This window comes from Trichosurus vulpecula, chromosome 5 (genome assembly GCF_011100635.1).
Source record: "Trichosurus vulpecula isolate mTriVul1 chromosome 5, mTriVul1.pri, whole genome shotgun sequence".
Lineage (NCBI taxonomy): Eukaryota > Metazoa > Chordata > Mammalia > Diprotodontia > Phalangeridae > Trichosurus > Trichosurus vulpecula.
The window spans coordinates 303,339,053-303,365,919 of NC_050577.1; the positions used below are offsets into that span (position 1 = coordinate 303,339,053).

General features: G+C 50.9%; 1 protein-coding gene across 2 annotated transcripts in view; it reads left to right on the plus strand.

The window, feature by feature from the left end:
• PLXNB2 (plexin B2) overlaps positions 1-26,867 on the plus strand; it is a 94,845-nt gene that overhangs the window by 14,621 nt on the left and 53,357 nt on the right. For both annotated transcript variants that reach the window (XM_036762132.1, XM_036762133.1), the window contains exon 2: positions 8,389-8,533. In XM_036762132.1, the coding sequence (XP_036618027.1) occupies positions 8,499-8,533 (35 nt within the window). In that variant the 5' untranslated portion in view covers positions 8,389-8,498. The remainder of the gene's footprint in view (positions 1-8,388; positions 8,534-26,867) is intronic.

A 26,867-nucleotide genomic window follows, 5' to 3' on the forward strand; every position in this document is an offset into this window, starting at 1 on the left:
CTTACTGGGCTGGGCTGGCCAGAGCCCCAAGCCCTGGGCCCCTCACAGGCTGCCTGGAGAGACCTCAGGCTGTGAAGATGGATGCCAAGGGACCCCGGGGGGAGAGGGAGGAGGAAAGAGGGGGCTTGGAGATGGCAGCTGGGAACCAGGATGGGGCAAGGGGGGGCTGTGTGTGCATGAATGAGCATGAATGAGTGCTCCCATGTATGAATACGTGCGTGAGCAATGACCAGGCAGGAATCTCCTCGGGCCTGGAGGTGGGCCTCAGACTCAGATGTCCTACTTCTAGCCCATGGGCTGCTGGAGGTCACCTAGGCCCCTCACCAGCAGGTTCCTCCCCCAGTCTTTTTTCTACTCCCTCTGGTACCAGGGCTGGACTGCACGCTGGCAGACCTTCGTTTCCTTCCCCTTCCAGGTTTCACATCTTTTACCCTATTCCTGTCCCGCAGGGCCTTCCTCATTCCTACAGTGCACAACTAGTTCTAGCAGAAGTGCTGGTTAAGACAATTGTGGGGGTATAGGGGTGGATCCCCACTCCAGGCACCCCCAGTGAGATGCCTTCAAGAAGGAAGGCCTTTTAGACTAGAGTTCAATCTCACCTGCCCCTAATTTTATAGATGGGGAAGGGACAAGACTACCTTCTTGGAGGTTAGGCAGGGAAAGTGGTCTATACCTCGCTCCCTGGACATGAGTGGAAGATCTTCCCTCTGTGCCTGGTCCCACCTGTCACCATCAGTTGGGTGTGAAAAAAATGCTTTTGGGGTAGGGGAGGTCAGAATGCATCTTAAATGAAGACTGAAGGCTGAATGGAAAGGGAAGGAGCATTGATGGCAGACCTTTAGGCATGGTGAGGAGGGCGAGAGAAGCCATTTTGGCTGATCTTTTTCAGCCTCCCGCCAAACCAAGTGCAGGCCATGCTATGCTGGTCTCTCCTCCAGATTTAGGAGTTGGAGACCCTTCAGTGCTGGCCCCCAGCAACTGGCATGGTGCCTGGCACACGGGCCGTTAGTGTTTGTTGATTGAGTGACGGATGAGCAAACTGAACAAGCTCTTCTGACCCCCAACTGGGAGGTCTTGGGCCTGGTCCTCGTAGGAGCTAGGCTCCCCTCGCCAGTTACTCTGGAGCGAAGTTTCCTGCTGGAGGTACCTGAGAATGGAAAGGCTGTCCCAGCCAGCCCTGGGGCCAGCTCCTTCTCAGAGGGTTCTGGCTGGCACACTGGCTCAGAGCCCTGGGGGTGGCAGCCTGGTGGTATACAACTTCCAGAGGAGAAGTGATGACAATGGTTGATAAACAGCTGATGAGCATGTCCTGTGTCTGCCGGGTCCCTGGGGACGGGCCTGCTGGCAGCTCAGCCCAGAGCTAGCTTCAGGATGTGGAAGGGCCCTGAGCCTCTGGGCCTGCCTGGATTGTTTCAGAGAGGGGCTAGATCAGTGTGGGACATACTCGGTGGCTCTTCTGTGAGTGTGGGTATGTGGGTTATGTCCACAGGAGGAGCAGAGCCTGGCTGGGGCCTCAGAGAGCCACCATCTGGAATAAAGAGAAGGCAGATCCCCAAAGCTAGGCCAGGGGGATGATTCAGGGATTCGTGGTTGGCAGTAGGCCTTGGGGGCTGGAGGCGGACACCTAGGAGCAGCCGACCAACAAGTAATAATGAGGGGCTTACTCTGCACTGGACCAAGGCACACAAAGGGAAGTGGGCCCTGCCCTCACTGCCCTTCTGTTCTGCTGGGAAGGCTTTGGCTGGGAGAGCTGGGCTTACAGCCTGGCTGTGTGTGGAGTGGAGGAAGGGGTTTGGCGGGCAGCAGAATCAGAACTGGGGCCAAAGCTTAGCTTGGGTGCAGGAGGCAGCTTCGGGGACCTGGCCAGGCTGGAAAGCCACATCTGTGCTTTGCTGTGGTGAGCCCAGCGTTTTATCTGGCACATCTTGTCAGACTGATTCCTCTCTGGAAGATTACAGGGAGGGATGTGGCCATCGGGTCCTCTGGCCTCTGTGTGGAGGAGGAGGATCCCACCAAGCCCTCTGCTCAGCCATAGCATCTGGGCTTTGGACCTCCCCTCAGGAGAGTCCTTCTGCCTGACTCAGCTCGAAGAGCCTACAGGCTGCCTCTCTCTTTTGTGTTTGAAATCCCAGCAAGCTTCCTGTCTGGAAGGCTTTCCTGGAAGTGGAGGAAGACAGTTGGGGGATTTCAGTACGGGGGTAGGGAGATGGTGATAGGTGCCTGCCTCCCAGGCCCAGCCCCATCTGGGGGACTCAGAGACATGACTTGTGGGATGGATTGGGCCTGTTAGGACCATTTTTATGGGACACAGTGGGTTTCAGGCTGTGACTGACCACTGGGCTGCTCCTTTTCTGTCTGCACGGGAAATGGAACAAAGATTTCTAGCTTACGTGAAGCCAGAGGCAGGAATGGAGAGCAGTGATTGCTGGGGGGTGAGGGTCCTGACTAATGGCTGGGACAGTGAGGCCTGGTTCCCATATTTGGTTCTCGCCACCTTTTTGGGGCTGGAGTGAGAAGAACCCTGGGGATCAGATGGCCCAGAGCAGGGGTTCCCCACCTTTTGTGTGTCTTGGGCCCCTGGGAGTGAAAAGGCCTTAGGGTTAATGCTAGAATCCTCCACTTTCCAACACCAACCTCTTGGGGATCCATGAGCCCCAGGTTCAGAAGGCTGATCTATAGTGCCCAGAAAAAATGTTAGAGCTTGGGTGACTCTAAGCGCATCTCAGGGAAACATGCTGGCAGCTACATTTCCCCCACCCAACCTCCCCTCCTGTGATCCCCCATCACAGAGTTAACAAGACGGCAATGCCTGTTCTTCACTCTTTGGTCTTTTTTGTGACTGTGACCTCAGAGGGGGGGCAGTGCCCGGGCCTTGTCCAAGAAGGGCTCACGGGGCCCCCAGCCCAGCCCTTCCTACTGGTAAATATTTAATCCGGTTGGGAAGATGTCCTCTTGTGGCCCCTGCAGGAAGAACATTGGGGGGGTAGGCGGGGAGTGAAGGTGGCCTGGCTCGGGTTCCCCATCCCCGGGTCCTTGTCCTCTTTCCCTTTATTCACCAAACTCTAATTATTTCTGAACATTAGCCCCAAGTGAATTCTTAGGAGCACTTGATTGCCGTAGACCCTCAAATCTGGAAGACTCTTTGGGGGCAGATGGGTGCTTCGTTCAATGCCGGCGTTGTACAAATGAAGATGAAGCTGAGGTCTGGACTTGTCCCAGGTCACACAGTGAGGCCAGAGAAGGGGAAGGCTGGCTGGGCTGCCCACTGGGCCCGGGCCTTTTCCCCTCCTTTCTTCACCTCCAAGCACCCTAGCCACAGACGGGTATGTCCCATGTCAGCTGCCACAGCTTCTCACCTGTAAAAATGGGGACCCTGTGCTGCTCTGAGGACCCAGGGAGTTAGTGGATGGGTGCCTTGTAGGTCAGCACTTATTCATTTTGTCACATCCCCACCTTTGCCTGGGTCCTTGAACACTGTTTCTGTACTGAGGTCTACCCCAGCCAGGTTCCTGGGGGCGTCTGTGTACACACAGGGTGTGGGCCTGGCCCTCCCCTCCCCTCCTCATGCTTAGCCTTCCTTCAGCACTGTCCTGCCTCCCACCCCCTGGCCTGGCCCCAGGCTCCTTTGGGCTGAGTTGGGGCCAGCGTTCCTGGGGTTGTAGAGCTAACGCTGGGCTGCCCCAGAATTCTTGTGGCCAGGCCGGAGGACATTGGCTTCCCAAATGGATGGAATTTTGGCACTGGGTTCTTCTCTGTTTTAAACAGGGATTGATTGGGGGAACTGGGTGCAGCAGGGCTCAGCGACCACAATTTCCTGTTTACAGGCCTGGGATCTGAGGATTTATTTTGGTTCATAAGAAGTTGGATCTGTGTTCGACAGAGCGCCCTGCCCCAACCTCCAACAAAAGTGATCCCTTGGCCCCTATTCCTGAGCATGGCCTTCCTGACCTGCTCCCAGATATCCCAGCAGAATTCTTCTGCAGGCCCCAGAACTCCCCTTCCACCTTAGACCTTTCTCCTCCAAACTCACTCCAATCTGGGATTAGATATCTCATGGCAAGTCGGGGACTGTACTTTGAAGGCCAAAGATAGCTGGATCCTTTCCTCCCTGCTCTCCCTGATCCAGGGTGGGGGGGCCCTCCTTCTGCAAGGTCAGGGGTCCCAAGCCACCTCACCCTGGAGGCACAGAGGCAGGCCCGCCCCACCCCCTTTGAGCAAGCCCAGTTCCTAGGCCTCTGACCAGCTCTCTGGAGAGAAGGCTCCATCCCTATCCCATTCCAGAACTTGGCCCTCCAGGCTCCCCACTTCCCCTCTGTGTCATTGACTTCCCTTCCTGGGTAGCCACTTCTGCAGGGTACCCCTTCACTCGTTGGCCAGGCAGGGGCCTGTGTGTGAGGAAGGCCGCTTCTGCAGAAGACAAGCAGGCAGCAACGGTCCTGTTGGTCAGAGGGCCTGCGTTCAGATCCTGACTTTCCCCCCTACTATCTGTGTCACCCCCTCCCCCCCCCACCTCAGGCCTCAATTTTCTCAATTGTAAAATGAGAGGGATCGGACCTCACTAAGGCCCCAGGGGCTCCCTAGCTAGGCTTCTGGGCTGGCTGTGGGGATTTGTGTGTTTGCTGATCTGGGTGACTGAAGGCTCCAGTCTTCCTGTAGACTCTGCAGCAGGTACATTGGGCAGACTTTGCCCCAGCTGCCCTGAGGAGCTGGGGGAGGGGATCAGGATCTTTCCTCGGAGCCTTCAGCCTGGATACACTGTCACCTCATCCCCACTTCCTCTTTTCTCAGCTTATTATCTGACTCGTGGTTCTGATTCTAGCCAGTCTGAGACTCCAAGAGGGCAGGCCTGTGGCAGCCCGTCCCAAGACTTGGGGGGGGGGGGGGGGGAGGGGGGGGGGGGGGGTGGGGGTGCGGCGGGGGGGGGGTTTAATTTACAGAATTTGAATTAAGCCCTGCTTCTTGCCAGGCCCTTGGGGGCAGCTGAGTGGTACAATGGGTAAGAACTTCAGGCCTGGAGTCAGGAAGATCTGAGTTCAAATCCAGCCTCAGACACTTTCTAGCTATATGACCCTGAGCAAGTCACTTAACTCCATTTGCCTCGGTTCCACATCTATAAAATAAGGACACACTGGAGAAAGAAATGGTAAATGACTCCAGTATTTTTGGCAAGAAAATTGTCCATGGGGTCCCTTACTGTCAGACGCCACTGAACAAGTGGATAGCAACAACCTTGCCAAGCCTGCCCTCTAGGAGTTTGAGAAGGGAGGAAAGTGCCTGGGGTAGTGCATTGGCGGAGTCGATTCTGGAAGGACAATTAAAAAGGACTGTGACCAGCCAGAAGGAGGAGGTTGTGTGATCCAGGCCTGCAGTTGGCAGACGAATGTGGAGAGCTGAGCCAGGGGCCTACTTCATTGAATTTGTTTGGTGAATTTATAGTAAGGATGGGATATGAGAGGGAACAGGGGTCAGGATGGCGGGAGTCATTCAGTGGACAAATGTTTATAAGAAGCCGGGTAGAAAGTTAGCTGGGTATGAATGAATGAATTTCTGGCAATGAGCTATTCCCTGGGGTCCCCACTGGGCCTCCTGCACACTTGTGCCCCGTTATCTAGGGGCAGGGTGGATGGGCAGAGGCATTATTAGCCCAACAGGAGGAGAGTAGACCTTGGATCCACCTCCTGGTTCACTCTTTGACTTGGTCATGGATCAGCTTTTCTTCCCCTTCAAGCCTCAACTTCCTTATCTGTAAGATGAGGAGAAGGGTCACGGTCCAGGCCCACCATGGGACTGCTGTGACCTGCCTGAGGCACCCCTACTGCCCCAAAGTCTCTTGTTTTCTCTGTCTTCCCCATCAGCCTCTGCTCCCACATCTCTCAGGCGACCTCCCCGGAATCATGAGGAATGGGGGCTCCCCACTTGCTCTCAGGAGGCAGTGAGTTAGAGGAGATAGCCCCTCAACTGGGACCTTGGAGACGTGCCTCACTGAGGTCTTTGTCTCTGATGCTTGTGTGACTGCCTGAACCCTAGCATGGATCCTTCAGGCTGGTCAGGGAAAGCAAGGCTTGGTCACCCTTGGCCCCAGGGAAGGGGACCTGATGGGGCAGGGGGTTATGTATTATCTGGCTCCTGACCCTGGCTGAGAGGGGCTGTGGGCAGGTTTTGCATCCCTGCCGGGAGGCCTGGATCCTTCCACAGCTCCTTGGGCTGAGGAACAGTAGGGAGAAGCAGGAACATGGCATTTAAAGGTAAATACTGTGGTAGTTCCAGCTCACTGACTATGTCAACACGGCCAGAGGCTATGGGGGCCAGCCCTGGGGCCCTGGACCTGTTTTCCCAGATTAGAGCTGAGTTTCTGTCAGGAAGCTCCCTTCTTCTGGTGGCTCTGAGAAGGCTGGGGGCAGGTTTTCTTTTCTGCTCCTGGCTGAGCCTGGCCCCGGAAGTGGTGGTTCTAGCTGGTCCTGGCTCTGCCCTGGCTGGCTAGCTGGCTTCAGACAGGTGGCTTCCCTACTCTGGGCTCAGTGCCTAGTCTAAGGAGGTGGGAGACCAAGAGATGGATTCAGGAAATAGTGATCGGGGAGGTGGGGACAGTCCCCTCCAGTTCGAGTGTCATCCACGTGTCTTTCTCTGGTTAGGATGGCTGGGAAGTTGTGAGAATAGATTGGATGCCTCTGGGAGTCCTTTGGGGTGGGAGAGAGGGAGTGGTTGGCCTGGTCTGGCCTTTTTTTGCCCATTTTCTAGAAATTTGGGGTGCCCAGAGCACAATGAAATGTATATGGAGTCTGCATCCTGGCTCTGCCACTTACAGTGTGACCTTGGATAAATCACTTAACCTCTTTCCTCAGTTTCCCCATATAAGGGGGTTTGCCGAGATTGCCTCAGGTCCCTTCAGCTCTGTGTCTGTGATCCTAGCATGTTCAGTCTGTGTCTCAGTTTCCTCCCCTGTAAAATGAAGGGGTTGAACCAGGCCTTTCAAACCCCTTCTGGTTTTAAATCTCTCAACCTATAATTCCGGGGTAGAGAGGGTTGATTCAGTTTGGCCCTGGGCCCTGGCTCTAGAACCAAAAGGGACAGCCCTGTCCTCAGACCTTGGCCTTCCTGTCTTCTCATTGCTGGACGTGGGCTGAGGAGAAAGATGGGAGGGGGCACATGGGAGGAACTGAGGCAGAGCCCCTTCAGAGGCTCCAGACATTGCCTGGAGGGAAGGAAGGGCTGGACTCCCCTTTCTCTGAAGTTGGGATGGGCAGATTTGGGCCCTGGGCCCTGAGTTCAGACACTGTACCCGCCCCTCCCTGGCCTCAACAAAAGAGAGAAGCTCTTTTTAATTAGGAGACCGAACACAGAGTCCCCCTGTGTCTCCCCATTAGCTGGCCTTTCATCTTCTCCCTCCTGCCGCTACCCCCACCGCACCCCAGCCTGGCCTTTGTCCTTCCATGATTAGCACTCTTCTCTCCCAAAGACCATTGGGGGTGGGGGTGGTGAGGGAGGCTAGCATGCAGAGAAGAAACTTGGCGCTGGCAGGGTTTGATTTCTGGGCATCTCGGAGGGTGCATGGTGGGCGGGGGCGACTTCACATCGTCTCTCTTTACTCCTCTGAGCAGACCAAGCTGTTTGGATGGAAGGGCCGAGCCCCGCTGGCTTCTGGCCTTGGCTCCTCTGCCGATGCCTTGGTCACTTGGCCTTCTGTCCTTCGGTCTCCACTTCCTCCAGTGAAATCTCTTCTACCACTGTTGTTTGGTCTCGTCCAATGCGTCCCCTTCAAGCCTCAACTTCCTCATGTGTAAGATGAGGAGAAGGGTCACGGTCCAGGCCCACCATGGGACTGCTGTGACCTGCCTGAGGCACCCCTACTGCCCCAAAGTCTCTTGTTTTCTCTGTCTTCCCCATCAGCCTCTGCTCCCACATCTCTCAGGCATCTCTCTTGGCAGGGATGCTGGCGTGGTTTGGCATTTTACAGATGAGGAAGCTGAGGCAAACAGGGTGAAGTGACTTGCCTAGGGTCACACAGTTAGTGAGCGTCTGAGGCTGGATTCGAACTGGGCACTTCCCGACTTCCAGTGCTCGATCTGCTGTACCACCTTCTAACCCTAACCCTTCCGCTGACAGACTAATGTTAGTCTGTGAAAATTAAGGGGGGAGAGTGGGAAGGAGGTCTTCCCAAGGCTTTCCCTTTCTGCCAAGCCGAGAGCTCTCCTCCTACACCCTGACCGACCCGCAGGCCTGGGGGCCATGGGGGGAGAGAGCAGAGATGGGCCTGAGCTGGCCTTAATGGCTGAGGGTCCAGGGACTGGGGAGCCCAACAGGAAGCTGGGGCAGGGCCCTGGTCCCAGGCCATAGGGTGCTGGGACATTCTCAGCAGCTGATTGTTCTTTCTCTCTCCCCCATACACAGAAGGCCAGAGCTGACCAGCGTAACCGGGAGCTGCAGACCCATTCCTGGAAAGGATCCATCTTCCAGGGACTCTGAGACCTGTCCCCAGCCCTGCCCCTGAGCAGAAGTCCATGTTCCTGGAAAGCCCACTGAGGACTTCTCCTGGGTAAGTCCTGCCTCGGGGAGCCTGAGGGGCCTGGCCGTCCCACATTGTGAGCTACAGGCAGGGCTGGCTGGCTACTCTGTGGGAGGCTGGGGTGAGCATTCCTGCCTAATACACACACATACACACACCTGTCCTCCACTCTTGTTTGTCTAATTGACGGTTGTTGCCCTCCTCAAGGGTTCTTTGCAACCCGGGGAAAAAAAGATTGGTAGTCGTGGGAGTGGTTTTTCCCAGCAAATCACACCCTCCGAAACCATTAGTCTTGGGAACAAAAGAGCGAATGGGAGCCCAGTTGCCCAGGAGCTGATTTTCCCATGAAACCCTTTGCCTTTTTCTTTTCAGTTCTGGGGAAAGCCCTGGAGGGAGCAATGGGTGCCTGGCCAGGGTCTGTGAGGGGCTGACGGTCACTGGTCTACAAACATCTGTTCCAAAGCACCACCTTGTACCAGGGCCTGAGCTAGGTGCAAATACACACAGGCACAAATGAAGAAAATACGCAGATGTAGATACAGAAAGGTAGCCCCTGGCCTCACGGAGCTTCCACTCTAGAGGTGGGCGAGAAGCTGCAGCTGGTGGAGAATGAAGGAGAGCTTTGGAGGAGGCCCCAGCGTGCCTTGGACCCCGGGGTGATTGGACAGATTGGCCCCCAGCCCTCGGCTCCCTATTTCTGTCCTCTTCCCCATCTTCTGCTCATCTGTTCCTTCCACCCAGATCACAGCTGAGAAGTTCTTCTTGGTGTCTAATCCCAATTCATCCATGCAGATAGGCCGTGATCAGAGCCGGGCTTTAGGAAGATCCTTTTGGCAGCTGGACTGCCAAGGTAGGGGAGGGGGGTCTGGAGGCAAATTAGAAGGTGATTATAATGGGCTAGGCAAGAGGTGATGAGGGCCTGAGCTAGGGCAGTGGCTGTGGGAGTGTGGAGAAGGGGACAGGTCCCAGAGAGATTTCTGGGGATGGGGCTGAGGTCCAGGATTCAGATCCCGACATCTCAGAACCCCAGAAATCTTGAATTTCTTTCATCTTTCCTGATTTGGGGGTTGAGGATGGGACTGGACTCATGGCCCAGGCATGAGACACTGATCTCTAAAATGGGCTGTTTCTCTTTGTAAAGCTTTTCTTTCTGTGGGTCCTTGGCCTGAGTGGGAGCTTGGTTTCCCACAGAGGCAGCTTCTCCATCTCCTTGGTCTCTTTCCTGCAATCAGGCTAGTCTGAATTGTAGGCTGGGTAGTTCTAGTAATGAAGAGATTGTTCCCTGCCTGGAAGTTCTCTGGAAGGGGGGAGGTATTGTTCCTACTTGGGAGAGTCTGGGAGTTATGTGGATTGAGGGGGACCTTTTCCTTTCTGGGAGTTCTGTGGATAGCCACATTGAAAGAAAAGGAACATTCCAAGCCACAACTTCCTTGTGGCCATGAGAGGGGGAAGTGGGGTATGGAATCAGGGAGTGACCTCTTGGGTCTGGGAGGGCTTCCTGGAGGCAGAGGAATGGATAGGATGACCTCACAAGATCCCTCTCCAGAGGACTCAGGAGCCCTGCTTCATTCTCCACTTGGGGTTCCTGCCCTTTCTCTTTGTGGGTGTCATCCAGGGGAGGGGTAGCCCCAGAGCTTAGAGATGAGCTTAGTGAGTTATAGAGAAGGTGGGTGGGGGAGTGTTTGGGAGCCTGGGCTGCCTCCCTCCATTCAGCCTCATTTGTTTGGTCATGCAGCTGAGAGTGTGCATGTATCTGTGTGAGACGTTGTGGAGTACTGGCATGCATCTCTTCCATGCACACATCTGAGTGTGTGCGTGTGTGTGTGTGTGTGTGTGTGTGTGCGCGCGCGTGCGCTCGCACACACACACACAAGTGTGATAGATAGTTGGTGGAGAGCATGCAAAGGCAGCGGGTGTTAATTGCAGTGTAGAAGCCTGTGATTAGCGGGGAGGAGGCGGGGAGGCTACCCTGACGCCCGTGATAGCTTAAGGACCAGTTTGGGGGTGACCATTGACTCTCTGACAGGCTGATGAGCAGATTACAGGGCTCCTTTCCTCTCTGGGAAGAGGCTCCTGGGTGCACATGGCTCTCCCTCCCTCTCCTCCCCTCCTGGGGCCAGGGGGTGGGCTGGGTGGAGGGGTGGGGAGGCTCCTTCCCTCAGATCCTGCCCCAGCCCTTGCCCAGAACTCAGCATCCCGAGTCCCCAATGTCCGCTCCCCTTCCTCCCAAGCTCTGGGGTCTGTCCTATGGACAGGACATGCACATGGCCGGCTGAGCATGGACTGAAGGATGAGGGGGTGGAATGGAGGAGGGGGAGAAGCTCAGAGACAGGAGTGAGGGGTCCAGGAATCCCAACCCCTTCCCCCCAACTCAGGGAGGGATGATGAGCTGATTGAGAGATGGGAACGTGGAAAAGCCATTGCCGGGGCATGGTGCAAGCCCCCAACATCAGCCTTTGCTGCTGAGACAGCTGGGCTATTGTGACCTTGTGGTGTGTCTCTGCCTGGGGAGGGACACCCTCTCTACAATTGTTTGGCTTTGTATGTGCCTACCATGTCTTTCTCTAGAGGTCAAGGTTGAGCACACGGGTGGCCTTTGATAAATGCTCCATCAGATGCTGTGCCCAGAGCTTTCCCCAATTGTAAGCATCTTTCCTCAGCCTCCCAGTTAAGGATGGGCCACTAGAAGGGGCTTCTTCTCTCCTCTTGTCTCCCTGAACCCCCCATGGGGCCTCTCTAGGATATAACGTCAAGGGCTGCTCCCTGCAGCAACCTCAGCCCTGGGCCCAGGCCCTGCTTTGGGGAGCTCCCAGGTTGAAGGAGGAGTCAGGGCTGGGCAGGGTCTCTATTTGATTCTATTGATCCTAGGGGTCTGGTGCAGTCAGAAGGCTTATGGCAGGGGGAAGGGCCTGGATGGGCAGCATAGGATGGCCCTACCCAGAGGATCGCAAGGGGTTCTTGTGCAGTGTCAAAGTCCTGTGTGTATGGATCTAGGCCTGAGGGCTGCTCCTTTCCCTTCCCTCCCAACCATGCCGTGACTCTCGCTTGTTCTGAGTCCTGAAGTGACTCCTCTGCATTGTAGCTTGGGGCTCCCTGGCCCTGCCGGTCCTTGTGGGGCTTGCGGTGGGTGAGTGGTGACAGGGGGTGCCTCAAAGCTGGTCTTCATGCCTTAGAGACCTGGCAAGGGAAGTGGGTCTGGATGGGCTAAGAGGTGACAAATGAGTAACAGAGGGAAGGGTAATTTCCCTTTTGGGGCCTGAAGGAACCTCCCCTGTCCCATCCCATGAGGCCACAAAATTTAGTGAGGAAGCTCTGGATTTGGGTTCAGAGGGCCTGCAGTCACCACTCAGCAGGCTTTGGCCTGCTGGGTGCCCTTTCCAAGATCCATTTGCTTCCCTTCTCCGGACTCAGTTTCCTTATCTGTAAACTCTTTGCAAGATCCAATCAGTCACACTTCACCAGGACCTTCCTGCCCCTCTGACTGGAGGGAAGAGCCTTAACCTCCTCCATTGGAGGAGAGGGCTCCTTTTCCATCAGCCACACTCACTTTGGAGCTCTTCAGATTACCCTGTCCTCCCATTGGATTCCTCCTTCTGGGGCCTCTCCTTCTCTGCCTCCCTTTTCATCTTTGCTTTGTGTTATGTCTACCCCCATTAGATCATGGGCTTCTTGAAGTTAGGATCTCTTTCTTTTCATGTTTGTGTCCTTTATGCTTAGTACAGTGCCTGGCACACAGTAAGAGCTTAATAAATGTTTATTGGCTATTGACTAAAATGGGGGGTTGGACTCGTGACCTTCTCTACATTTCTTTCTGGCTCCAAATCTGGGATCGGGGGCATCCACTTGGAAATTCCGTCATCATGGTTCCATCCCACGTACTTGCTGTGGGGTCACCAGCAAACTGCTAGCCTGTTCCAGGGCCTGTCTCCTCATCTGTAAAACCCAACGATCAGTCCCACATACGTGATAGGCCTGGTAAAGCTTGGAGCTCAATCCTGGCACACCTCAGGACCTGCTTTCCTCACACCGATGCCCAGCCAGTGAGGATGCTGGCCCTGAGAGGGGAGGGGGCCTGGAATTGCATAATCTCCAGGATGGGAGTGCCTCAGAGGGCTCCCAGTTTAGCCTGTGTTGGGGCCCTGCCTCCCTGACAGCCCCCCAGCTACGTGCTGCTTCTGGGTTAGCTTCCACCCCTGTGGTACAAGCCCTTCTGCTGGCATTTGGATGCCTCTCATCACGATCTCACCCATGGGGGCTCCCCTTGTGGCAGTGCTGGCCGAAGCTATGCCTCCTTTCTCCTCCCTCACAGGATTAGAGGACACTTCTTTTGGGTCCCTGATTTAGCTCCTGAAAGGCAGGGGCTATCTTGCTTTTGGCTTTGTATTTTGAGTGCCTAGTACGGTGCGTGCCATATAATAGGCACTTTGCCATTCCCTAAAGGAAATTGCCTGATGCTTGTCCCAGCTCCTTGTTCACCTGCAATATGTGTCCAGATGTATGTAGTGATGGGCCCCCTAACCGCTCTGTTGTAGGATGTGGGGCAGCCAGCACAAGGCCGTCCCCAAATGGCAGCATATGGAGAAGCTCGCTTTCCTTTGAGAAGCCTTCTCGGATTTGGGCTCTGCTCAGGACAGACAGACAGTATTCTTAAATAAGATTTTAAAAACCGCCTCAGGACTAGGGCTGCTGGTGAGAATCTGTATCTGTAATTGCATTACCTGGGAGAAAATCCCCCACTTTCCCCCACTGTGGTTTCCAGGCAGTCTATGGTAGAGGTATTTCCTGGGTGGGAGGAAGGAAACAACATTAAACACCTACTATGTGCTACTCAGTACTTTATAGATAATTTCATTTTGGAAACCAGCCTCCTCTACCCCACCGGCCCTGAAGCCCAAATCCATTTACTACCATCCTTGGAGGGAGGCCGGGTGGGCTGTACATGGCCTGAGGATACATGGAAGTAGGGTAGTCTGGGAAGTCAATGGACCTAGCCTCAGCCCAGCCCAGCCCAGCCCAGCCCTGAGTTCTGGAGGGACGGCCCTTCTTGCTGATGAAATATTACATGGGCCTGCAGGATACTGCACCAGGTCAGGCAGAAGTGTCACATCTGGAATAAGTGTGGGTCCCAGTGGGGCGCTTGCTAATCCTGAAAGACAGTGGCTGGGGAGCAGCCCAGACAGGCATCGAGCCTAGCTGTTGGCCTTCTCCAGGGTGAGCCAGGCTGCTGGCCAGTATCTCCAGGCTTATGCCAGGCTGAGCGTAGCTGGGCTGGGTCTGCGGGTGGCCCAAACTGCGATGGGGAGTCCTCTCTGGCCCTGCCGACCCCGGGCCATGGGGCCAAGTTCCAGTTGACCTGCGGCTGTGTCTCTGTGCCCCGTCCCCTCCCCGGCGTCAGTAGAAGGGACTAACGAGGCCCCGGGGACACCAGGGTGAGACTTCTCATCAGTGTTGTTCCAGGGTGGGGAAGGCTGGGCTTGGGGGAGATGCTAATGAGGACTGAGGGGAGAACTTGCCTCCCCCTTCCTTCTTCTTAGGCTAGACCCTGCTCCCCACGCATACCCCTTGCCTCTCTCTGGTCCCCTCCCCAGCCCATCCTTAGATATTTCGCTGGATCTCACCTTGCACCCCCCCCCTGGCCCCCCACCCCTTCCCAACCTGCGCATCTATAGGCATATATTAAGCACCTACTATGTTCCAGGCCCCACACAAAGTGATACAAAGACAGTTATAACATCCAGCCTTTATAGAGCGTTCTAATGTTTACAAAGCACTTTCCAAGTGTTCTCATTGGATATCCACAACTCTGGAAGTGAGCTGCTCTGTTATCCCCATTTCATAGATCAGGAAACTTAGGCAGACTGAGGTAAAATGATTCACCTAGGATCACATAACTAGGAAGTGTTTGAGGTAGAATTTGAACTCGGCTCTTCCTTGATCCAAATCCAGGGTTCTGTGAAACAGTCCTTGGCCTCAAGGAGTTTCCATTCTAATGGGAGAGACAAAGTGTGTGTATGTGTGTGTGTGTGTGTGTGTGTGTGTAAAAGAGATGCAGACAAACAGAAATGATCCCACTGGGACTTGTCTGATCTTCTGCAGCACATGACGCATGGGTCCCTTTGAATCTCTTTCCCAGAGCTGCCCAAAGCATTGCAGGCAGCTCCCTGTGCTCCTCCGCCCCTGCCCCTACTATGCTCCCACACCCAGGATGCCCCCTGCTCTGTTAATCCAAATCCTACTGTCTTCCAGGGCCCCACTGAGGTCCCCATGGAACCAGCCTGACCATCCTGTCCTCTGATGGAGAGCCAGGGGAAACTCTTTTGGAGTGGTGGGGGTGGGTACTGGCCAGGGAGGGAGTTTTAAATGTGACAGTGGAAACATCCTCTGTTTTCTTGGGCAGGCTGCCCTCTTGCCCTGCTCTCCCTATGGACCCTGCTGGAAGTGAAAGATGGGAATGGGTGTTCCTTTTGATCTGACTGTTCTCCTGGCCGTCATTTCTGGGCCTGCTTAGTTACTTAGCCTTATCTCTCCAGCATGGTTTAGATAGAGCTGGCCCAGCCAGGGGCCAGGGGGCTGGGCAAAAATCAGAGAATCACCAAATCTCCAAGGCCAGAGCAGGAAGGGGGCCCAGAGGCCATCCGTGCATTCCATCCCCCACCTGAGCAAGAATCCCCTTGATAACATCCCTGACCAGATGCCATCCAGGCTATCATGTGTTTTCTGAAACCATCTTGCTCATCATTTCTTATAACATAATACTATTCCATCACAGTCAAATACCACAACCTGGTCAGCCATTCCCCAGTTGATGGACATCCCCTCAATTTCCAATTCTTTGCTACTGCAAAAAGAGGTGCTATAAATATTTTTGTACATGTGGGTCCTTTTTTTTTTCCTTTTATCTCTTTGGGATACAGACCTGGCAGTGGTATTGCTGGATCAAAGGGTATGCACAGTTTTATATCCCTTTGGACTTAATTCCAAGTTGCTCTCCAGAATGGTTAGATCAGTTCACAACTCCACCAACAATTCATTCATGTCCTTCCTTTTCTACATCCCCTTCAACATTTGTCATTTTTCTTTTCTGTCATGTTAACCAACCAGATGGGTGTGAGGTGGTACCTCAGAGTTGTTTTCATTTGTATGTCTCTAATCAATAGTGATTCACTGCATTTTTTCACATGACTATAGATAACTTTGATTTCTTCATCTGAAACTGCTTGTTCATATCCTTTGATCATTTATCATTTGGGGACTGGCTCTTATTTTCTCTAAATTTGACTCAGTTCCCTCAATATATTTGAGAAATGAAGCCTTTATCAGAGAATCTTTCTGTAAAAAATTCTTTCCCTGCTTCCTACTTTCCTTCTAATTTTAGATGAATTGGTTTTGTTTATGTAAAAATTTTAAAATTGCATGTAATTAAATTATCTATTATACTCCCTGTGATCTTCTATCTCTTGTTTGGTCATAAATTCTTCTCTTATCTATAGATCTGACAAGTAAACTACTCCTTGCTCCCAACTTGCTTACGGCATCACCCTTTATGTCTAAATCATGTGCCCATTTTGACCGTATCTTGGTATACAGGGTGAGATGTTGGTCTGTGCCTAGCTTCTGCCAAACTGCTCTCCAGTTTTCCCAGTAATTTTTGTCAGATAGTGAGTTCTTATCCCAAAAGCTTGGGTCTTTGTGTTTATCAACCCCTAGATTACTGTTGTCATTTACTGCTGTGTATTGTGTACCTAATGTATTCCACTGATCCACCACTATTTCTTAGCCAGTACCAGATTGTTTTGTTGATTAAGGCTTTGTAATATAGTTTGAGATCTGGTATGGCCAGGCCAGCTTCCTTCACATTTTTTTCATCGATTCCTTTGATATTCTTGACCTTTTGTTCTTCCAAATGAATTTTGTTGTTTTTTTTCTAGGTCTACAAAATAATTCTTTGGTAATTTGTTTGGTACGGCACTGAATAAGTAAATTAATTTAGGGAGAATTGTCATTTTTATTATATTGGCTCAGCCTACCCATGAGCCATTAATTTTTCTCCAGTTGTATAGATCTGTCTTTATTTGTGTGAGAAGTATTTTGTAATTGTGTTCATGTAGTTTCTGGGTTTGTCTTGGCAAGTAGACTCCCAAGTATTTTGTTGTCTGCACTTATTTTAAATGGAATCTTTCTCTCTCTCTGTGCTTGATTTTGTTGGTAATATATAGAAATGATGACTTACATGGGTTTATTTTATATCCTGCAACTTTGCTAAAGTTGTTCTTTGTTTCAACTAGTTTTTTAGTTGCTTCTCTAGGATTCTTTAAGTATAACATTGTATCATCTGCAAAGAGTGATAGTTTCATTTCCTCATTGTCTATTCTAATTCCTTTAATTTCTTTTTTGTGACATTATTATAGCATTTCTAGTACAATATTGAATAATGCTGATGATAATGGATATCTTTCCTTCGCCTTTGATCTTATTGGGAAGGCTTCCAATTTATCCCCATTACAGATAATGCTTACTCTTGGTTTTAGATAGATACTCCTTATTTTAAGAAAAGCTCCATTTATTCCTATGCTTTCTAGTGTTTTTAATAGGATTGGGTGTTGTATTTTGTCAAAAGCTTTTTTTGCAGCTATTGAAATAGTCATGGTTTTTGTTCTTTTTGTTATCGATATGGTCAATTATGCTGATGATTTTCCTAATATTGAACCATCCCAACATTCCTGGTATAAATCCCACCTGGGCATAGTATATAATCTTTGTAACACTGCTATAGTCTCCTCGCTAGTATTTTTTTTTTTAATTTTTGCATCAATATTAATTAGGGAGATTGGGCTTTAATTTTCTTTCTCTGCTTTTGCTCTCTCTGGTTTAGGTATCAGCACCATATTTATGTCATAAAAGGAATTTAGTAGGGCTCCTTCTTTAGATATTTTTTCAGATAGTTTATATAGCATGGGAATTAATTGTTCTTCAAATGTTTGGTAGAATTTGCTTCTTAATCCATCTGGTCTTGTTTATTAATATTATATTAGACTTATTTACTTCCTCTTGTTAATCTGGGCAATTTATATTTTTGTAAATATTCATGCCTTTCACTTACATTTTCAGTTTTATTGACATATAGTTGGGCAAAATAATTCCTAAAAATTGCTTTAATTTCATCTTCATTGGTGGCACATCCACTCTTTTCATTTTTGATACTGGTAATTTGGTTTTCTTCTTTTTTTAATCAAATTAACCAACAGCTTATTTATTTTATTTACTGTTTCATAAAACCAGCTCCTAGCGGCAGCTAGGTGGTACAGTGAGTAGAGTACTGGCCCTGGAGTCAGGAGGACCTGAGTTCAAATCCGACCTCAGACACTTGACACACTTACTAGCTGTGTGACCTTGGGCAAGTTGCTTAACCGCAATTGACCTGCCTTCCCCCACTCCAAAAAAACAAAATAAAACCAGTTCCTAGGTTTATTTATTAATTCAGTAAGTTTTTAAAATTTCAATTGTATCAATCTCTCATTTAATTTTTCAGGATTTCTATTTGGGTGTTTAGGGATTTTTCAGTTGTTCATTTTCTAGTTTTTTAATTATGTATCTAATTCGTTGATGTGCTCTTTCTCTTTTTTATTGATATAAGCATTTAGAGGCATAAGTATTCCCCCAACACCTGTTTTGGTTGCCTCCCACACATTTCGATGTGTTGTCTCATTGTTGTCAATATCTTTAATGAAATTATTGATTGTTTCTATAATTTGTTCTTTGGCCTACTCATTCTTTAGTATTAAATTAGTTTCAATCTATGCTTCCACAGCCCTTTATTGAATGTAATTTTTTCTGCATTATGGTCCGAAAGTGGTACATTTAATATTTCTCCTTTTCTGTGTTTGTGAGGTTTTTATGTTCCAATACATGGTTAATTTGTGTGAAGGTGTTATGTACACCTGAGAAAAAGGTATACTCCTTTCTATTCCCGTTCAGTTTTCTCCAGAGGTCCATCATATCTAACTTTTCTATTCTACTCATCTCCTTAACTTTTTTTTTCTCATTTATTTTGTGGTTAGAGTTATCTAAGCTCTGAAAGGAGAAAGTTGAGGTCCTCCACTAGTATAGTTGCACTATTTTCTTCTGTAACTCATTTCACTTTTTCTTTAAGAATTTGGATGCTATGCTATTTGGTGCATATCTGTTTAGCATTGCTATTATTTTATTGTCTGTGGTACCTTTTAGCAAATGTTTTTGTATTTGTCCTTCATTCTCAAAGAGGACCATGACGTCAGAGAAATGATGACATGACTTGCAGTTGACTTGGATTTGAGGGAGGGAGGGAGGGCTGTACAAGGTCACCAGGCTCACTTTCACCTCTAGAGCCATCTGGGTCCAGTGGCCTGATATTCACCAGGACCACTGGAGATGGCCCAGGATGCATTGGGAGACCCTGGCCCTTTCAGGCTAAGGTCTTTTCAGGTTCTCACTTTGAATGAGGTAATGTCCATTCAGTGAATAGGCCTTTTTAAGAAGTTAATCAAGGGATGGCCCTTTTAATCAAAACTCAAAAATAAAAACCAAAAAAAAAACCTCAAACTGGGAGGGGAAGACCTTCAGGGTTCGTGGCCAAAAGAGAAACAGTTATTATTTAGTATTCACATTCACTGTGTGCTAGAATGGCAGGGACCTATTGTCCAATCTATGGCTTAGCAAATGTAGGTTCTCTGATAATCTCTTTTAGTTATGTCTATTTTTTACTTTTTGTTTATCCTTTTCTCTCTCCTTTTTTTTTTTCCTGGGGTAGGGGCATTCAAGCTTCAGGGAAGTAGTTGGAGGCTTGGGAAGAGATGAGATGTAGGGGCCTTTAGTACCAGAGAGGGATGAGCACATAGAGACCACTGGGTTTGGAGTCAGGCAAACTGAGTTCCAATTTCAATTCTACTAAGTGTGTGGCCCTAGATAAGTGCCTTCCCCTCTCTGAGTCTAGCTAGCTGCTTTCTAAGGCCCCTCCTTGGCATGTCGTACTTGGCCCTCAACTATTTCAGCTGGCTCCTGTCTCTGAGGTAGAAGCTAGGACTAGACAGCCTGACGTGGTCTGGCATTGCTTCTGTCCTCTGGAGCTGAATGGGAAAGAGGGAATGGTATGCCATGGGGGCTGGACTAGAAGGTGATATGCGCCTCGAGCCCCAGAGACAGAAAGATTCCTACCCATCCTTAGGGCAGTGTGCAAGACCCCAGAGGATGTCCTGTCCCCTTTGAGTGTGGGTATTCCACTTTACTAGCTCTCCCTCTTCCAGAGCCCTGCTCCTCAACCTTTCTGAGGCACCTCCCCAGGCAGAAGGCAGGCAGCCAGACTGATGGGCAGGTCTGGGGCTCTCCCAGGGGCTTACCCATCAGGACACCCTGCTTGTCCATGCCCCAGTTTTCAGTGTCCATATTATAGAACCCTGTTGGTATGAGGGCACTGGTAATCTGGCCTCCATGTGCCTCCCATCACCTGAGTGCTGGGCATGCAGGGCCCCAGGGTCTGGAGGAAACAGCAGAAACTGACGGCTCAGCCTTCGGAGCTCAGGCAGAGCAGCAGGAGTCTCAAGGCCATTGCTCTGGTGCCCACCCTCAGTTACTTGATGTGTCATCTCTGTGCCTTCTGTGGTTCTGCTTTCTCCCAGGGTAAAAGCTGAAATGGTGTGTGTATACGTATGTATGCACACATGGATGGACATGTAATCTTCCCCCCAATCCCTGCCAAACAGTTCCATCAGCTAAGAGGGAAGAAGGGGCCCAGGGTAGCCTGAGCAGCTGGGCAAAATCCCCACCCCTCCCCCAAAAAGAGTTACTTCCTCAAGTGTGAAGAGTAATTATCATTGTCTCTGCTGTGGCCCCATGTTAGGCTGGGCACCTTGGACTCTCAATTGGCTGTTCCAACTGAGAATGGAGGGGCCCCCTCCCCAGAAACCTTGCAGGCAGGGAAACCTGTCTGTGTGCTTTGACCACGTTCCACTGTCTCCTCCAGCTTGGAGCCTAGGAGCAGGTACACACCCAGCACCAGCAGCCAGGGAGGGAGAGGAGTAAGAGGAGCATGGCATCCTAGAGTCAGTGCTAGAGAAGACCCCAGTGACCATCCCATCTAGCCCCTTCATTGAACAGATGCGGGAACTGAGGCCCAAGAAAGGGAAGGATGCAGCAGGATGGAGTGCAGCACTTTGGGCCCTAGCTCCCCACCATACCTGTTGGAGGAATGGATCTCCTTTCTATTGGGTTCCCCTGGGTGGGTGGGGGTCTCCTGCAGGGACACACACTCTCATCACTGAGGAAGCACACATCCAGCCCTGGGTTAGATTCTTGGCAGGGGGAGGTGTGCTAAGTAGAGACAAAGGGTCCTGGTGGGTCAATCACACTAGGAGGAGGTGGCAGGTGACAAGGCTTGGGTTGGGCCCTGCTCAGTCTCCTGGAGATCAGAAGCAGCCCAGCTCCAGCCCCACCCTTAGGGAACCAGGGACTGACTCACCTGGACTGGCACCCTTGGCACCGGCCCAGGTGGGATGTCTCCAGAAGACGTCACTATCACCTGGCACCAGGATTGTGGGGACCATCTCGGCACTGCGCCCACACCCTGAAAGCCTCTAGGTCCCTGTCCCAGCCTCAGCCCCACACCCCAGGTGCCAGGTATCAGGGAGCAGCCCTGGGGGTGGCTGTAAGAAGGAGAAGAGGATCCCTGAGCCCTGCTCGCCAAACACAGCTGCTGGTTAATGGAGAATTTCCCAGGGGACTTTGTCCTCTTGTGGCCTGGGTGAGTCTGGTTGGAGGGAGGTATTCTCAGGGCTCTGCATCTTCCTGGCCTCAAAAGAAGAGTGAAGCCACCCCTTCCTACCAACATGCCCAGCTCTCACTTTAGTCTCAGAGATTCAGGGTACTGGTCTGCCCCAGGACCAGGTGTTTGGAGTCCAGGGACTGGGCACAGCCCCTGAGGGGAGCTGCAGAGTCCTCCCTCGGTGCCCCTTGCCCCATTTGGAAGGTGGTTTTTTAAAGGGTGAGGGGCTTCTCAGTCTAGAAGGAGTATCCTAGGCCAGGAAGGGAGGATGGAGGGATCAGGAGCCTCTGGGGACAGGACTGGCCCTAGCTCATGATCCCAGGATGAAAATCTAGGGTTACGGGTACCCAAAAGGAGGCCCAGTAACTGGCCATCCATCTTTCCCAAGTCTCATTAGGCATAAGCACAGGTTGCCAGCCCCAGGCTCTGTCTGCGCCAGGGGCAGGGCCTCTGAAGAAGGGCGGGGAGTGTACATGGCTATAGATATACCCGGCTAGGTCGGGCCCAGGGGCTCCCCTCGCATCTACCCGCTCTTGCTCTGCTTCCCAAGGAACCAGTTGCTCTCCCATCTTGTGTTTACTCTTCAATCAATTTTTAAATATGGTGTCATTTCTGAGAGGCTGCCTCCTGATGTCTGCCTCAGGGTGTGCCAGGGAGAGAAGCCGGGCTGAGGGAGCCCCATTCCAGGGGGAGAACCTGTTTAGAGCAGCGTGTGTGTGTGCAGACTTCACATAGGTGAAGGCAGTGCACAGAGAGGGCCTGGAACACACAGGGACCGGGGTTGAGTCTCAGGTGTTAATCTGTGAAAGCTTCTTGGGTTTAGGGTCTAGAGATTCAGGGTCAAGGAGAGGGTCCTGTCTATGACCATCTCATGCCCCACCTGGGGCTAAGAGGGGAAGGAGAGCTGGAGATGGTAGTCACCACTCACTCCTAGCCCTTGACTCACTCTTGGAAGGGCAGAGAAGCCGGCCGGGTGTGGCTGTGCACCAGCTCAGACTCTCCCCGGCATGTGTGTGAGCTCAGCCTTGAGGCATGTGCAGCCTGGGCTGTGGGTGTGGGAGGGCTGGGCTGCCCTGAGAGGGAGGGAGGAGAGGGAGGGGTCGAGAGGATGGGGGCCCCCTCTACATGGGAGCTGGGGCAGCCAGTGAGGCAGGGACCAGCTAGGAGGACCAATCCAGGAAGGCTTCCCTGAGGAGGTGAGTTTCCAGACAGTCTTCCCCTTGGGAAAGAAGATGTCTGCCACCTGGCTCTCCCTGGAGTTGGAGTCGGGACTGTCTTTCTTTTATCATATTTATAATCCCAGCACTTAGTTGTGTCTGACTCTTAGTGATCCCATTTGAGGTTTTCTTGGCAGAGATACTAGAGTCTTTTGCCATTTCCTTCTCCAGCTCATTTTATAGATGAGGAAACTGAGGCAAACAGGGTTAAGCGACTTGCTCAGGGTCACACAGCTAGTGTATGTCTGAGACCAGATTTGAACTCAGAAGATGTGTCTTCCTAACTCAAGTCTCAGCGCTCTATCCAACATGCCACCTAGCTGCTCCTAGCTGGCACATAGTAGGCACTTATTAAAGGTTGATTTATGGAATAAGTAAATAAGAACCTTGCAAGGCCAGAGCCTAGGTCACCCTCTCCAATCATTTCATTCAACAAATGAGGAAGCTGAAGCCTGAAGAGGGGCGTGGTTTGCCTACTTTTTTTTTAAAAATTAATTTATTTTTAGTTTTCAACATTCACTTCCATAAGATTCCCCCCCCCCCCCAAGAGGGTGTGCATTCTGATACAGGTCCTACTTATACATTCAGGTTAAACATATTTTCACATTAGTCGTGATGGAAAGAAGAGTTAGAACTAATGGGAGGAACCGTGAGAAAAAAGAAACAAAACAACAGAAGAAAAGGAGAGTGAATAGTCTGCTTCCATCCACATTCCCCTCCATGGTTCTCTCTCTGGATGTGGATGGCATTTTCCGTCATGAGCCTTTGGGAGTTGTCTTAGATCCTTGCATTGCTGAGGAGAGCCAAGTCTGTCAAAGTCAGTCATGGCACAGTGTGGCTGTTACTGTGTACGGTGTTCTCCTGGTTCTGCCTATTTCACTCTGTATCAGTTTAGATAAGTCTTTCCAGGTTTTCCCGAAGTCTGCCCGCTCATCATTTCTTATAGCCCAACAGTATTCCACTACATTCGTATACCACAGCTTGTTTAGCCATTTCCCACTTGATGGGCATCCCCTCAATTTCCAGTTCTTTGCCACAGTGGTTACTTTCTGACCACAGTGTCAAAGGCAAGACTAGAACCCAGGCTTCTGGACTGCCACCTCCTGTTCATTCTAGAACCCCTGGATGCCTCCTGGTTAGCTTCTCTCGGAAGCACAACAGAGAAGGGCCAGGAGATGGGGAGAGCTGAGCAGACTCAGCCTTCAGGGCTGCCTCTGGTCCTGGCCGGGCCTCCTCTGCTCCTCCCTCCACATCTTTCTCTTCCTTTTCTCCTCTCCTTTTTCTTTTTCTTGTCATCTTTCCCCTTTCCTGCTATCTTCCTCTTCTTCCCTTTCCCTTCTCTCCATTTTCTTTCTTCCTCTTCTTCCCTTGTCTCTCCTCCTCTCTCTCCTCCAGATCCCTGGGGCTCCTGGGGAGCTGGGTTGAATCAGGGACTGGCAGGGAAGCTCCCAGAGTCTAATTAGGAAGCCGAAGCCAGCCTTTGAGACCTAGAGTCTGTAATGAGTCCCCTTCCTCCTCACCGCAGTGGTCCCCCACTGGGGGCCCCTCCAGGACCCGCCTGCTCTGGTCTGGCTGGGGATGGAGGGCAGGGCTGGAAGCCCCCGGAGCCTGGGCTGGGCCTGGGAGTTGTCACTGATGAGGTTACTACCTTTTATTTCTTAAAAACAACAGCGACAATACAGTCTTTGTGCTCCCTTTGCTCACTGATGGGCTTCTCCTACCCTGCCAGCAGGCTGGCCTTAGTCCCTTCCCTCTGTGACCTTCTCCCTGACTCAATTTGTCCTTCAAGGTCCCCTTGGTTCTATAGTACTGTTCAGCACAGTACCTGGCACACGGTAAATGCTGAATACATGTTTATTGAATTTAATTGAATTGTAGCAGAAGTAATGAGGGCTAGGTGGTATGGGAGGTAGAGCACTGTGCTTGGAATCGGGAAGACTCCCCTTCCCCAGTTCAAATCTGGCCTCAGACTAGCTGTGTGACCCTGGGCAAGTCACTTGACCCTGTTTGTCTCAGTTTCCTCATCTGTAAAATGAGCCGGGGTGTCCAATGTCTCTCAACAACAATAACAACATGTCAGGCGCTGTGCTAAATGCTGGAGATGCAAAGAAGGACCAAAATATGACAAAAGAAGGAGTGCCTGAACACCGAAGGCCAAAGCCCTGGGTTCCAGTCCACTTACCGGTGACTTTTCTGACCTCTGTACTTACACTTCTGGTCCTCTGGGCTGTTGTAAGGAATGAGCTTTTTAAACCTTGAAGCAATATAGAAATGGGGATGATTTTGTAGTTGGGGAAACTGGTGTCCGAATCTCAGCTTATGGAAGCTTCTGCTGAAGCCTGGTCAGGCGTCTCCTCTGCAGGCCCTTGGATACAGGGGCAGCCAACTTTTACCTCCACAGCTCACGTCCCTCTGAGTCTCAATGTCCTCACCCTCAGAATGAGAGAGTTACACTAGATTCACCCTGTTCCAAGTTTTAAAGTTTATGAGTCTAAGACTTTCTGTTTTTAGAAGTGATTTAATAAGTTTTTATTGATGTCTTCTGTTTTTTACATCATCATAGCTAGAGTCTATGACTTTCAGTGATGGGGAGCTCAGTCCCTTAGAGGCAACCATTTAAGCCAATGAGTTGTCTTCATAATTGGGAAGGTTGGCTTTCCTGTGACAGGCAACATGTCCCAAGTCCCACTTTGAGGGTCCCCTGGCCTGGTCTGGGGTCCTCACCAGCTGAGGTGGGAGGTCAGCTCTTGCATTGATGGATTTTGCTGTTTCCTCCTCTGTGAGCTCTCATCCCTTCCAGGGTCTTCCTGTCACTTGATCGCCTTATTTGCTTTGGGGAACATGTAGGGTCACTGTTTCTAGGCAGCCCAGATTATTTTGGGGGATGGGGAGACATGTTAGTTGGTTTAGGATCATTGCAGTTTGTGCCCAGTGAGTGATACTGGGCAGGCCAGACCATTCTATTGGGTAACTAAGTGGCTCAGTGGGTAGAGCTCTGGGCCTAGAGGCAGGAAGACCTGAGTTTAAATGTGCCTCAAACACTTATTAACTGTGTGACTCTGTAACATGGAGATCATAATAGCACCTCCTTCCAGGGTTGTCGTAAAGATCAAATGAACTAATACTCATAAAGTGGCACATAGTAAGCACTTTAATGTCAGCTGTCATTATTATTCATTCAACAAGGATTTATTAAGCACAAGCACCGTGCTAGACCCTGGCAACGCTGAGACAGCGCAGGGGGCTTACATTCCATTTTAGAAGCGGGATCCAGATAGGCTTGCTTTAGGAAGCTGGAGTTAAGTGGAGGAAGAAGAGAGTGATTCTGTGTGGAAGAACAAGCCGGCGAGTTTGGCTGGGCCAAAGGGTCAGTACTGCAAGGGGCATAATGTATAAGGATTTAGAAGGAGGCAGCCAGCCTGGGAAGGCATTTGTATTTGATCCAAGGGCAAGAGGGGAGCCATGGCATTTCTTGAGTGATGAAGTTCCACGGCCAGACCTCCAGTTTAGGCTAGAGCTGTTAAGGACTTGAGTTAGGCTGGAGGCTGAGCTAACTGGCAAGATTTGATAACCTTGAGTGTGAGGAATGGAAGGAGTAAGGATGGCCCTAAGAATGCAAGCCTGGCACACTCGATGGGTGGGGGGTGGAGGGGTGCCCTCCACAGGAAGAGGGAAATCAGAAGGAGGGGGAGGGTTTGGGAGGAAATAGGCGATGGAGGCAGGGTGATCTAGTGGGAGGGGACTACACAGACTGTACTGATTAGCTGTGTGACCCTGGCTGAGTCACTTCTGTCAACCATCCACAAAGAGGGGAGAATCGTGGTTTCTCATTTACCTTTCCTCTTAGTAATCACTTTTTTTTTTTGGCTTGGCATTATTTTACAAAGGTCTTTCCTTAGGTCCTTGTATTCCTCCTGTCTTAATTGCACTATGGTATTCCATGACATGAATGTGCCACAATTGATTTAAGAACTTTCTCACTGTCATTTTCTTCAATTACACCTAATAATGCTGTTGTGAAAACCTTGGAACAGCTTGTTCTCCCTCTCTGGTTTGACGAGCGCTTTCAGGGCTTCTGTCCAACAGTGGCGTTATGGGGTCAGAGATTAGGATGCTCTGTCTAAAGTTTGACGTATCCTAGGAGATACCTCCCAAAGAGTTTCCCCCAGATTGCAATCTTCTCAGCAGGGAAGGAGTGTACCTGTTTTTGCCTAGCTCCACCAGCATTGTGTTTCTTTGCTTTTAATTCTTTTTTGATGGATTTTCATTCATGTGTCTTCGATTATTGGCAAGGTTGAGCATTCTTTCAAGGGACCACTAACGATTTGTGCTTCCTCTTTGAAAACTGGCCGTC